Here is a 13,213-nt window from a genome sequence, read left to right as displayed (position 1 = left end):
TTGGGGGGGGGGTGTGGGGGTGTTGTGGTGTCTAGAATGATGCTGTTTTATAATTGTTAAATTATTTTGTTGTGCTTTTCAAAGATGAGGATCCTAATTGGTGGTTCCATTTCTACTTTGTAGGTTTTAGGGGCATCGTGGTACTTGCTATCAATTGAGCGGTATACAACATGCTGGAAAACAGAATGCAGAAATGAAGTTGGCCCTTTAAATTGCAGTCTTAGTTATTTAGGCTGTGATTTTTCGCAGAACAATAATCGCCAGATTTGGGCAACCAATACAGTTCTGTTTAATAACTGTGACGCCAACAATAATTACTTCAATTACGGAATGTTTGGACTTGCACTGACTAATAATGTTGTCTCCTCAACATTCCTCGAGAAATACTTCTATTGCTTGTGGTGGGGCTTACAAGTCTTAAGGTAGAAAATATTATATAAAACTTTCTGCACTGTTTTTATGCTCTAAAATACTAATGTTACAAGGAGCTCTTAATTTTACAAACATTTCTTGAATTTGCAAAATTTTTTGTAGTCTGTTTTCTGTGGTTTACATGATGCCTATGCCTAATGTATATATAGATATATATATATATATGGGCTGGGGATTGCTACCTGGTCGTGGGCACTGCGCCAGCAGGGTAGCAACAGGGGAGGTACACAGGCTTCCAACCAGGGAGGTAGGGTGGTCTTTTCATCACCCCATGTGTCTGGGCGTAGGGGCACACGACCAGGTTGTGATCTTTTTCCTTGTGTGTGCGTGTGTATATACATATATAACCAAGGTTTTGCCTTGGCCAAAACCAAAATATCTCATGAAACCACTGAATTCGTTTGAAACTCTGCATATTTTGGTGATTGGTTTCGTTTGACCATTTTGGCATATTTGGCCAAGAAGGGATCTTGAAGGTTAGGGGAGGAGCTCATAGCTCAATAAGCTCATACACTTTCAAAAATAAATTGTATTCAACTGTGTGATCTAATAGGTATTACAAAAGTAGAAACTGAGTAAACTTCAAACACTTGAAACACATTCTAACTGAATTAAACAACCAATAACGGCAAACCTAATGGATTTGAACACTTTAGACACTTATCTCATATACCCCCTATGAACCTAAAATTTTAAGCCTTGTAATTGGACCCATTATAAATAAAAACACTTAAAACAATAGCACATAACCAAGTACTGGCAAAATAAGACAAACTTTTAGACTGGGCCTGCATTTTCCCTCAGTTTAAAAAAAACTTGTCCTCAAGTTTTGTAATACAGGAGGAATAAGAACACTTTGACGGGTGCTTGCAGTTTCTTGTTTACAACTCGAACAAAATTCATAATATGAAGCTTCAATGTTGCATCTGTGTCTTGAAACATGTGAGGAATAACAAACTAAATAGGAGGGATGTCCAAAACAATAATAATGCAATCTGGTGAACCTAAAAGTAGGTTCAGATGCAAACCACAGGTAATTATTGTAGGACACGTCCTTAGGACAAGTATAGGGAGTTTTAAAATAACTCACTGAGCAATCTGATGGTGTTGTAATCCAGGTCAGAGGACACTATGGAACAGGGGAATACACACTCAATATATGGTTCCAATCAAACGGTTGGATCTGGAGTTATGGGCAGTCACAGAAATAGAAAGTATTTAGTATAGAATTACAAACTATTGTGTAACAGCAACTAATCCCAGAATTTAGAAAGTTCAGCACTTTATGAATGTTCTAATTTAGTAACTGGGAGTAGAGGCCTGCAGAAACAATGATAGATTAAGAAACCAAGGTTTGAAAACTCAGGTTTTGGTCTCTTTTCAACCTGACCCAGGAAAAATGCACTGGGGAGTTTCCGTTGGCCTTTTTTTTTTTTGGGGGGGGGGTGTTGGGAAGGTCATGTTAAGCTCCATTAAGCTTATATAGGCAAATGTAAACTTTTATATTGCAACAAAAGTCACCCAAAGTGGTAGCTTGGATTTGCACCCTTGGTTGGCAGTTTATGCAGAACCCTATTGTGTACTAATAAGAAAAAATCCAACACCATGAGATGTGACATAAATGTTTCATCACTAACTTTTGGGTATTTATATCTTTTGCAAAAAAATCATTTTCGTGAAGTTCATACCTTGAACTATTGAATGTGGCCAAATCTTCACCAGTATGCAGCAAATAATGTCATTGGAGTGCCGTGGCAACCCGCAACATGGTATTCCTGCAGTCTATAGAGGTGAAGTGGCAAAATGCAGGCCGAAGTGTTGGTTTTCCTTCTTCTCGCACATAAAAGGGGCAAAACAGGTGAAATAGCTTGAGATCAGTCAAAATTTTGACCAGAGACATTTGAAACAGTGCATTTATTATATTCTTTGAACCATATCGCTGAAATGATTCGATATATGGTCGAAATTTGGGCAAAAACATTGAAATTTCGATCGAAATATTGTTGATTCTTTGATTCGTATGGTATTTCGACTTGGCCAATTCGAAATCTCTGAAATTTTGGCAAGATTTCACCGAGTTTTCGAACCATGTAAGAAATACAGTAGGTAGTAGAAATCAGAGATTAGATGACTGTAGGTGAGTATCAGTGGCTGCATCAGGGATGTGTTTTGGAGATCTGAAATCAACTCATGCAACCAATGCTGGACCTGTGAATACTGTGAGAAAAAATTCTAAACTAGCCAGTTGATCTAATAAATGAGAGAAAAAGAAGAAGGATAGAAGGATATGTTGGTTTCTTACCAACTGTTGAGAAAGGCTTCTCAGCAGTGACCCAGCTGGGGTCCCACCAGATCAACAGTGTCTCACAGCAGTTGATTGCCTCTCACAACGAGAATATTGCTTATACGAGTAGTAATGACCACAAAATCGGCCGCAATGTGTGGGCTCTTCTTTATTTGTAATAAAACATCTCAACAAAATTGTAACTCTTCATAGTTTAGGAAGCATTCACCAAAATTGAAAACCACTAGAAGTTGTTATGAGATAGTAAACAGAGTACTTAATTTCTAGGCTATCTAATAGCATAGAAATGCAATGAAATAAACTCCAAAATAAGAGCCCATGGCTGGCAAAAGACTGCTGGAATATCCCAGCAAAATATTCTTCATGCAACAGCACTTCCAGCCTTAGAGAATAGTCTCTGTGCAAGCTGGTCCAGCCCTCAGTCGACCTCTCTTTGAACCATTTTGAACCAGACCAAATCAGGCTCAGGTCTGACCTGTTTTAAGCCCTTTTTTCCTGCATGCATACTTGTAAATATACCTTCTCTTCTTTCTTCTTTGATCTGCATCAAATAGAGTCTACCACCTTGTCATCCATGGTCACATCTTGTTGTACACGAACAATTGGGGCTGTATACACGTAATGAAAAACAAAATTTTGTTCTTCTTTTACCATCACCTTCTGTTCTTTCTCAATAGGTTTAGGAATTTCATTATGGACAACAAGCTCTTTTGTCTGGACTTTTTCTTTTGGCTTTGAGGATCCTTCATCAACCAATCCTTAAAGAACTAATGTTTTTCGTATGTGAGAAGGCTTTAGGGTGCACAAATTTCTATAGAAATTCACTATACCCTTTCGCGCTTCCAACCATTGTCGACTAACTTTGATGATGCATTTGGAAGAATCAAACAGCTTATAAGAAGCACCATATAAGGTTTGGTTGGATTTTTTGCAATACCCCAATTAATCATCCGCACATTTATTGCATTAACTTGTCATAATTGTTTCCCTTTATTACATAAGCCTAATTGATAGGGGTAATGTTGGAAATAAAATTTGAATTAGTGGGTGATTAATGCTTAATGACCACCTTCTTAAAATATGGCTTTTTTTAAACAACACAGTCTCTTTGGAACAGACTGATAGAAGGAATATAGGGTTTACGTAGTGGGTATGCATGAATCAGGATGTCGATTGGTAGGCCAAATCTGAGCCTTCCCTTGTCATATTCCTATCGATTTGAGTTTCTTGTCACGCATATAAGGTTGGCTTGGGGTTTTTTTTCTTTCCTCTAACGATGGGTATCCAGGCCTTTGGCCTGACTAGTCCTGCGGGCCCATAGTGATCCCACCACCGCATGACCAGGTCATACCGGGGTTGAATGAGAACCATTCAAATTTCACTAAAAGCAATGAAGAGCACTAAACACTCACATGTGAGTGGCCCAAGGTGTGCCTAGTGGGAGTCAAACTCAGGATGTCTGAGTTTACGGCTCGTACCAAGTTCGTTGCTCACCAACTGCGCTACCCCCTTGGGTTGGGTTGGCTTGGGTTCAATATGCATAAAACCCCATTTTCCTTACCCTACCTTGCTGTGAAGGGCCCACCCTGGCTACTAATGAATTTGGCAAATATTTTGCGGTGCTTGTTGGTTTAAGGCTGAGCGCTATTTAAGGGGGCTGGATTTGATTGGCGACAACTGTCTCTGACTGACACTGCTTCCATTCCTATATATGAATGGTGGTAATTATGGCCTCATATCATGGTTCCAAGGATAGGTCTATCCGCATCCAATTTTGTTACAATTTTACACCCCCACTCTTTATGGAATAGCAAAAAATTTATTGGTAGAGAACGGATAATACACTTTACACAGTTGATTGGCCATCCATCATCGGGCCTCGGTTGATTTGCAATGTATCTGATTGTGATCAGCTATTGTCAATCCATTCCTAAATCATGATTCTTTGAAGAATGCCCTAGATGGAGCAGGGTGGCAGAATTGACCCTTAGTGATTGGAGTCTGGCTTTTGAAGTTGTACCAGTGAAACAAATGCTATGTCAATTATTTGTACCAGTGAAACAAATGCTATGTCAATTATTATGTTACTTACAAATTAATTCCATGCAGTGTAAAACTGCTGGCTGTATTTTGTAGATTCCAAGCTGTACATCTGATTTTCTTTCTTATTTTTCAGCTCATACGGGCAGACTTTGTCAACAAGCACGTATATTTGGGAGAATGTATTTGCCATAGTCATTGTAATTTTGGGTCTGGTTTTATTTGCCCATTTGATTGGAAACATGCAGGTATTTGATAAAGCGATATATTCTTACTCCTATTTAGTTTTCAAGTGGCTATTTAGTTTCTTATACTTTAATTAAGGTATTTTAGCTCTTTATGATTTGAGGGGGTTGTATGTCACTAGTAAGTTCATATGGTGCACTGTTGTTTCCATGATTTTTCGGAAGGTATACGATTGGATTGCAGCATCCGGAACCTCCAGCAAAAGGAGATAGAGAGAGAGAGAGAGAGAGAGAGAGAGAGAGAGAGAGAGAGAGAGAGAGAGAGAGAGATCTAGGTAATCAACCCCAATAATAATAACTCCAACCTAGGTATCAGATCTGGTTTCGGATCTCAGATTCAAAGAAAGCCTCACCGAGAAGGATTAGGGCAGCAGAGAGTCGCAAAATTAAAAGGAACTTAGGAACTCCATGCCTAGTCAACTGTAGGCTTAGAATAGGTTGGAATAACCCACTAATTATGATTTGCAGATGGCTGAAAGCAGGCAGCAACACAGCAACAGAACCCATGGCTGAACTAGGGTTTCTGCAGAACATGGGTGAAAACTCGCGGCTCACTATTGGCTGCCAAGGCGGGGCAGCAAGGCTGGTTGAGTGTGCCTCCTGGTATGGGCTATAAACCCTCCAAAGGGCTTTCCCAAACAGGTGGCTGGTTGGGGAGATATAGAGGAAATCAATTGGGGCCAAAACCCTGATACCTGGCTGAGTTCGATCCTGGCCTCCTTGCTGATCTTGATCGAATTAATGGGGGATTCTGGGTCTTCAATCGATGCTCAAGGACACTCAAATCACTCTCTCTCACAGTAGCAAAAAACTAGAAAAGAAAGAAAAGAGAAGAGAATCGATGGGGGTTTGAGAAGGGGGAAGCAGAGTTAGGGTATAGGCATCTCACCCCTCAAGTTTTAGGCATCTCACCTCTCAGATAAAATCTTTGCAGCCATGAGTAATACTTAAATTTCATTAATCAAACTCCATCTTACAATCGATGGAGCCTCTTATATAGGCTTACAAAGCTGTCTTCTAAATTAGGAAACTAAAGCTGGAATTAAACCTTCTAAATTAGAAAACTAACTTTGACAATCGAAAATGAAACTAACTTGACAATTAAAATAGGAAACTGATCCTAGGGTATATGCTGTAGTTCGATGGCTGCTGGAACTCCTTTCTTGAAGCTTCTTTCTTCAACAGCAAGGGACAGCTGGAGGGTCTTCTAGAAGCTCCTTTTGAAGACAAAATTGGGGACCAAAACACTGCTGCCCGATGGGAAGATAAACTGCTTCTGAACTGGACTGAAAAGACCAAGAATGCTAACCGAATATTTGCCCAAATATGGGCTGAGAAAGCTGCTGCTTGATGGTCAAATCAGGGTCAGATCTGGGCTTGAATAGCCCGGTTCGATGGCTGGTCTGTCCCCAAATAACCATGTTTGAAAGGGCACCCTATAGCTGGTTCGATTGACCGGCTTACCTATCAGAGAGGGATGCAGCGGTGAGCGGATTATTGTTGGACTAACTGTAATAACTTCATGGTGCACTTTGTTGTTCCCATGGTTTCTTGGAAGCTATCCGATTGGATTGCAGCATCAGGAACCTCCAGGCTCCAGCGCAAGAGAGAGATGCAACAGGGAACGGGAAGCGGGGAGAGGAGAGAAGCAATGACGATGGAGAAAATGGAGTTGCAACAGCTGATGGGTTGAATGGCTGAAATTCAGAGATAGGGATCCAGTGGTAGATAAAATGGATGTGTAGTGGGGCGTGGAAGAGTCCATTCCACCTTGCTTGCTTAGAGAAACTTTTCCCATATGAAATATAGAAGTGATAATTTTATTTAAGGGAAAAAGGTTTTTTGGCAGGCAGTGTGGCCCCTGCGCCCAGACACGTGGGGGGCGAAATAACCAGCCTGCCCCCCATGAAATGGACATTTCTGTTAATGCTTTGTTGTGCACTCCCGCTCTCATGCACATGCAAGAACCACACTCACCAACAGGAAACACACTCCTTTTATTTAATTATGCATTTATGCAAAATAGAAATCATATCAATGCAATATGATATAATTATGCTAGTAATTACCTAATATGAGAAAATCAACATATAATAAACAAAGTATAGATATGATATGAACATATTCATAGAAATTCGAAAAACAAAGTAATAAACAGAAATCAATGTAAACTCGTGAAGTGTCAACAAGGCATGTTGTCGCCTTGGACCCAGGAAAGAGCCTGGACTGCCTAGGTGGTGCCTTGACACCTATGGTTAAACTTCTTCCCTATAAGGTGTGTCCTTATTGTTCCTCCACTCTTCCTTCTCTCCGTCTTCCTTTCTGTCCTATCTTTTCTTCTTTAGCAGCCCATTGTAGTTGGATCGACCACCCTTACTGCTCCTCCTTTCTTCCTGACACTTGGGGTGTGAGTCTCCCTTCGTAGGCTATCAAAGCCCTAGATTATCAGCCCTTCGACCCTCTATGTTGTGAGAATCAAACTGAAACAGGGCCTGGTGCATCCTCTTCCATTAGGTTTACTAGAGATTTGGATTTCTTTTGTTAACTGGTTGTTTGCACCATTAGGGTTTGCATTCGGTGGGGTGTTGGGTTGGTTTCCTTGGCCTGAAATTTCATTTTGAGAGGATTGTGAGAGAAATCTAACTGAAATCACTTCTGTCCTACCATAAGGTCTTCCATCAGGAGGCTGAAGAAGGGTTTCCTCAAAATTGCATTTAAAGGCTTTATTTTTACTAATTACAAATAAACCCTCCTTTAATTGAATCTCAATATTCTATTATTTCTTCTGAAATTTAAGAAAATCCCCTTCCTTTCAACTTTGATTGTCAATTAATCCTTGATACTGTTTCCCTTTCATTCAGAGGTCCTAAACTTCAGATTATTTACAGAAAATTTCCACCACTCCTTATAATGGATTTTATTTGTTTGTGTGGACCCATTAGAGACCAAATTTAGGGTCCTGTGACCCGAGGTCGTATCGGAGCTATAATAAAATCCAGTGGGGGGACTCCATTCTAGAAGGATCTTAGGGGTAGAATGAAAATAATTTTAGCAACTGAATTGACTATCTTCTTGAAGGAAAGCTTGCGAAAGCAAGTGTATGTGGAAAAGTAAGGTTTTCTGCTATTGGTTAGTAATATTGATAGGTGACCTCATTATAGGAGACTGGGGATTGGAAGAGGGCAATGGAAAAGAAGGCTGAGCTTATAATGGGGAGTTGTTATTGGGTTGGTGGAGGGATTTGCCCTGCATCATCCAGAATCCTCCAGTCCCAACTAAAGTATCCTTCTCTTTGTGGTTGGAACTTCTAGAGACTGTACTTGCAGTTGATTAGTTAATTCACCATTGATTGCAGATACCAAGCAGGTCTGCTGCTGTATACGACGCAAAGAGTTTGAGGTGCCAGTTGACCTCCTATTGATTGGGTCAGGAGTGCCTTCATGGAGCTGTTTGGGATCAGATGTGTCAGTGTCACACCACTATCTGTTGAAACTATGATGATTGCATGGTCCAGGGTCCCTTTGACAGGTAGAGTTTGCAAGTTGCAGATGGTCTTGCAATTTTTGGGCCTTATAAGGAGGGGGAGCAATAAATGGTTTCTAATGCAGTTGGCAATTGCCGCACTGCTTTCTCGAATTGGAATAACTAAAAGTGATTCCTTTTGGCTGTATTTGTATAATACATTGCTTCTCATGTACCATGATGAACTGCATATTGTGGATGCTATCTGTACTATTTAATAAATTAAACTACTCTTGGCATGAAAAATTAAATTAGAAGATCGGATGATATTTTTTTAAAAGATTTGACATCTTTTGGTAATTTAGTAACATTGACATCTTTATATATTTGGCTGTATGGTGAACTGAGATTGTGAAGTCCTATCTTCCCCGGTTATTTATTTTCACTCACTTTCTAGGTTCGTTCTCATTTCTCCTGGGCAAACTAGTACACAGTTTCCTCCTTTGGTTGCTTAGATATATCTATATCCAACTGAATGATGGTCTTGGACTTTTCATTTCCTTTTGTTTTTAATGGTGTTATTGTACATGCTTTGACTTATCGTTTCTAGTGTAGACCTACTTGCAATCCCTCAGTGCAAGGCTTGAGGAGTGGAGACTTAAACGAAGAGACACTGAAGAATGGATGAGGCATCGCCAACTTCCTCAAGATTTGCAAGAGCGTGTTCGGAAATTTATTCAGTATAAGTGGCTTGCAACACGAGGAGTTGATGAAGAAGCTATCCTCCATGCCTTACCTACTGATCTCTGTCGAGACATCCAACGCCACCTATGTTTGGACCTTGTTCGGCGGGTATGATTCATCTCTCTATGCCTTACATGGTTTTATTTTTCATTCTTTCAGATTGGGTAAGCTTGTGGTTGGTTCAGGTTGGGTCCAAAATAGGCCAAATCATGATTTTATTCAAAGCTCTGAATATTGATAGCCTTTTTTTTTCCCCCTAATTACTCTTTCCATTGAGTTTCTCCACAATTATTTCCTCCATGGTACCCCACTCTGTCTTGCTCTTAGCTGTCTGTGGGCCAGGTTTTGGTTAGCTAACCTCTTGCTGAACCTGACGTTTTTCCATTACCATTTTCCCCAGTTCACTATCTAGTCCTGCAAATCTGTAAGTTTACCAGATACATCTGATGTTTTCCATATTTGAAGAGAACACCATGGTCAAGGTAACATGAAAACTGTTCTTAGAGCTTTTTACATATTATGGAATACAGCAGAGTTCGTCTGCCAGAACAGTTCTAATGGTTGAATGTGACCATCTTCACCGTAATCATTGTAAGCTCTCAAATAGTCAAATGTTCAAAAGAATGAGATTAGCTTATTGTCAGGTACTTTTCCAGTTTGGTTAATATCCAAGGATTGCAGTTTTGAACCCCTCCCCTTCTATAGGTGCAATTTGAAACAAACTGATTTGTAAGACTTTCACCTGTTGTGCTATCATTTTTGTTTATAACATAATTTTTCTTGAATGTCTCAAAGAATAGGATTAGCATATCATCTGGAACATTGTTTTGTTTATTTTTTTGTTTTTGTTTATTTATTTATTTATTTTTGGGGTGGGGGGAGACAATGTGAATATGGTCTTGATCCTTGCTTGATGTGCCATTTATGTTAGATCTGTAAGGTATTCACATGCACGCCGCCTTAGTATTCTGCTTCCATTTATAGTGTACTTTTCCTTTTTCTATGTATTCTGCTTTAATTTATGTTATACTTTTTCGTTTTCCTTTAATTTCCTGTTGCAGTTCACCAAGATGTACTGGTCAGATTTAGACTTGACATCCTAAATGTGTTGTCCAGAGGTTCCCTTTCACTTTATTTTGCAGCAATCAAAGCTTACCCGATTGTTCCCTGTTTTTTTACGAAAAAGGATGCCTGCTCAACATGACAACATGAGGGAAGCTGTTCATTCTCTTTGAAATGCATGTGCATACTTGTCACTTGATTGTATGTGGTGCACCCAAGTTGGGCTCGGATCTTACTCTATTCAATTGGATACCCAAGGATATGCCCTTGATTTTATCTTTCTTGTGATGGCTATGACCACCTTGCTTATAATTGGATGATCAAACATAATATTGATTATCTCTCAATCTAATTCACGTGTTTATCCTGGTTTATTGCTTTGCCTTCTCTGGTGGACCAAAGGGTGGACTTAGAGCATTAGGCCACAATTTGGTTTTGGAGTTAGGAACCCCTGGAGTGGTGGGTTCCATGTTACACTGAATTTGCAGCATATGTGCATGTGATACATGAAGATGGCTTCTCTGATGTGTAAACCAAAAATTAAAATTTGGTTCCTTAATTAGCTTATTTATCCTGTTTGTTTCCCATTGGCAGGTCCCCTTTTTCTCACAGATGGATGACCAGCTACTTGATGCCATATGTGAGCGCCTTGTATCCTCCTTAAGCACTGAAGGTACCTACATTGTACGTGAAGGTGACCCTGTAACTGAGATGCTTTTTATCATCAGGGGAAGACTAGAAAGTTCAACCACCAATGGTGGAAGAACAGGTTTCTTTAATTCCATTACTTTAAGTCCAGGTGATTTTTGTGGTGAGGAGCTGCTTACATGGGCTTTGCTTCCAAAGTCAACTGTTAACTTGCCTTGTTCCACAAGGACAGTAAGAGCGCTCACTGAAGTGGAAGCCTTTGCCTTGCAAGCAGAAGACCTCAAGTTTGTGGCCAACCAGTTTAGACGCTTACATAGTAAGAAACTGCAGCACACTTTCCGTTTCTACTCTCACCATTGGAGGACATGGGCAGCTTGCTTCATACAGGCTGCTTGGCGGCAATACAAGAGGAGGAAGTTGGCAAAGGATCTATGCATGCAGGAGTCCTTGTCTTTCTCTTATCCATTGGGTGAGCAAGCAAATGTTGAGAGGGAACAAGAGGGAGAAGAGACTGCTGCTTCGAGTCCCTCTAGAGCAAAACAAAACCTTGAGGTCACAATATTGGCTTCAAGGTTCGCTGCAAACACAAGGAGGGGAGCTCAGAAGATCAAGGGTGTTGAGATTTCCTTACAGAAGCCTGAAGAACCTGATTTCTTTGTCGAGGCTGACGATGATTAGGTTATTCTACAAATGGTACAATATACAAGTCTTACATATAGATAGTCTGATATGAATCTCATATAGGCCAAACCCCGTCCCAGCCATCTATCTACCTGTGACCCAACCCGGAGAAAAAGAGAGAGGGGGGGGGGGGGGGGAGTGCAAAGAAGAAAAGAGGGTATTCCCAAACCAGTTGGACAAGCCATGATTCTATTATGACTGTGGTTCTCCCGTATCATAGTGAAGTGGAGTGGAAGCCTATTCGCCCTTTTGGGGGGTTGTACATGTAGATACTGATATAGTGATATATGTAACGCTTCATACATTTATAAGCCTTCTAATTTTACAAATTTTCTTTAAATATCTGTCTTCTACTTTCGATTTAGAATTTATAGGAAGTCCTGTTTGCAAAGATGTCTGGTTGCCTTGGAACATTTGTAGACATTTTGACTCCCTAGGGTTGAAGTGATTTTTATATTGTTGTTAAACAAGAAGAAATTTATTAATAAATATGAGCAAAAATAGCAAATACAGGATCAGCTCTCTTTCAAAAAAACTGTTCTAAGATCCCCAGGTTTTGTTCAATCCAGAGGCCTCATCTGATTGCATAAGGAATTATCCTCCAAATTGCTGCTTCTTTTGCACCACAAACTTCTGCGGGCTAATACACAAAATCCGTTTTGTCTCTCTAGGCTACTGTGAAACCCTTCCAAATAACAACCAGTATACAAGGGTTGCATATATAACTATTATGTAACCAGACAGAAGTGCCTTTATTCCCTAACAGCTATATTCCAAAATTAGGAATAGCCCCTCCCCCTTTATATCCATGAAAAGAAGGTTCATTTTCCCATTCCTTGTGAAAGTGGGTGAGACCAGATGACGACCTCAGAAACATCTTCTACTTGGCCATATTGGCCACATTTACAATTCATGTTCCCATTTCCTAGAACAACCATCATTATGCATTTACTTTATCACATTCCCATTTTTTTCAAGAACAACCCATTCTATGCATTTCTATTGACATGTTTCCATTTTCCAAGAACAACTATCATAATACATTTACTTTGTTACGTTCCCATTTCTAGGAACAACCATTATGATGCATGTACCGTGTCAGGATGAGAAACATTCAATTTCTATTCTATACCTTTTTTAAGTCCAATTAACATTTTAAGCATCCAGTTCCAAGCTTAGGTTGTTCCAAGTCCTATTAAATTCATATTTCTTTTTAGCTTGTAAACTCATTTGCATCCAATAGCTTTGTATCCCTTGGGTAGCTTAACAAAATTCCAAGTTTTGTTTTTATGCGGAGCCTCCATTTTCTCTTGCTTAGATACTTTCCATCGAGAAACATCGCTAGATTCAGATGCTTATTGATATATACAAGGCTTATGATCTTTAGTGATACAAGTATAAACCATGACATAATCCTTGAGCCAAGTAAGAGGATTTGTAGCTCTGTTGGGTCATCCTCAGTTACCTCAAGTTTCAACACCTGATTCTTCTGTATTCTCTTTACCAGCTTCGTCTCCATTAGTCAGTTGTTCTTCCACGGTTGATTTTGAACTTTTTAAGATATTCAAATTTAAATATCTGTGGCAAATTAGAA

General features: G+C 39.7%; 2 protein-coding genes across 3 annotated transcripts in view; both read left to right on the top strand.

Annotated features, from left to right (window-relative positions):
- LOC122066967 (cyclic nucleotide-gated ion channel 17-like) overlaps positions 1–11,959 on the top strand; it is a 20,344-nt gene extending 8,385 nt beyond the window's left edge. For both annotated transcript variants that reach the window (XM_042630817.1, XM_042630813.1), the window contains exons 4-7: positions 124–422; positions 4,914–5,025; positions 9,100–9,336; positions 10,885–11,959. In XM_042630817.1, the coding sequence (XP_042486751.1) occupies positions 124–422; positions 4,914–5,025; positions 9,100–9,336; positions 10,885–11,616 (1,380 nt within the window). In that variant the 3' untranslated portion in view covers positions 11,617–11,959. The remainder of the gene's footprint in view (positions 1–123; positions 423–4,913; positions 5,026–9,099; positions 9,337–10,884) is intronic.
- Positions 5,234–13,213, top strand: part of LOC122067006 (50S ribosomal protein L20) — a 31,985-nt gene continuing 24,005 nt past the window's right edge. Inside the window, exon 1 of the mRNA XM_042630860.1 lies at positions 5,234–5,251. The gene's annotated coding sequence lies outside the window, so the exon portion shown is untranslated. The remainder of the gene's footprint in view (positions 5,252–13,213) is intronic.

Source organism: Macadamia integrifolia, chromosome 2 (assembly GCF_013358625.1).
Source record: "Macadamia integrifolia cultivar HAES 741 chromosome 2, SCU_Mint_v3, whole genome shotgun sequence".
NCBI lineage: Eukaryota > Viridiplantae > Streptophyta > Magnoliopsida > Proteales > Proteaceae > Macadamia > Macadamia integrifolia.
Note: the sequence above shows the minus strand (reverse complement) of the source record. Positions and strands in the feature narration are given on the sequence as shown.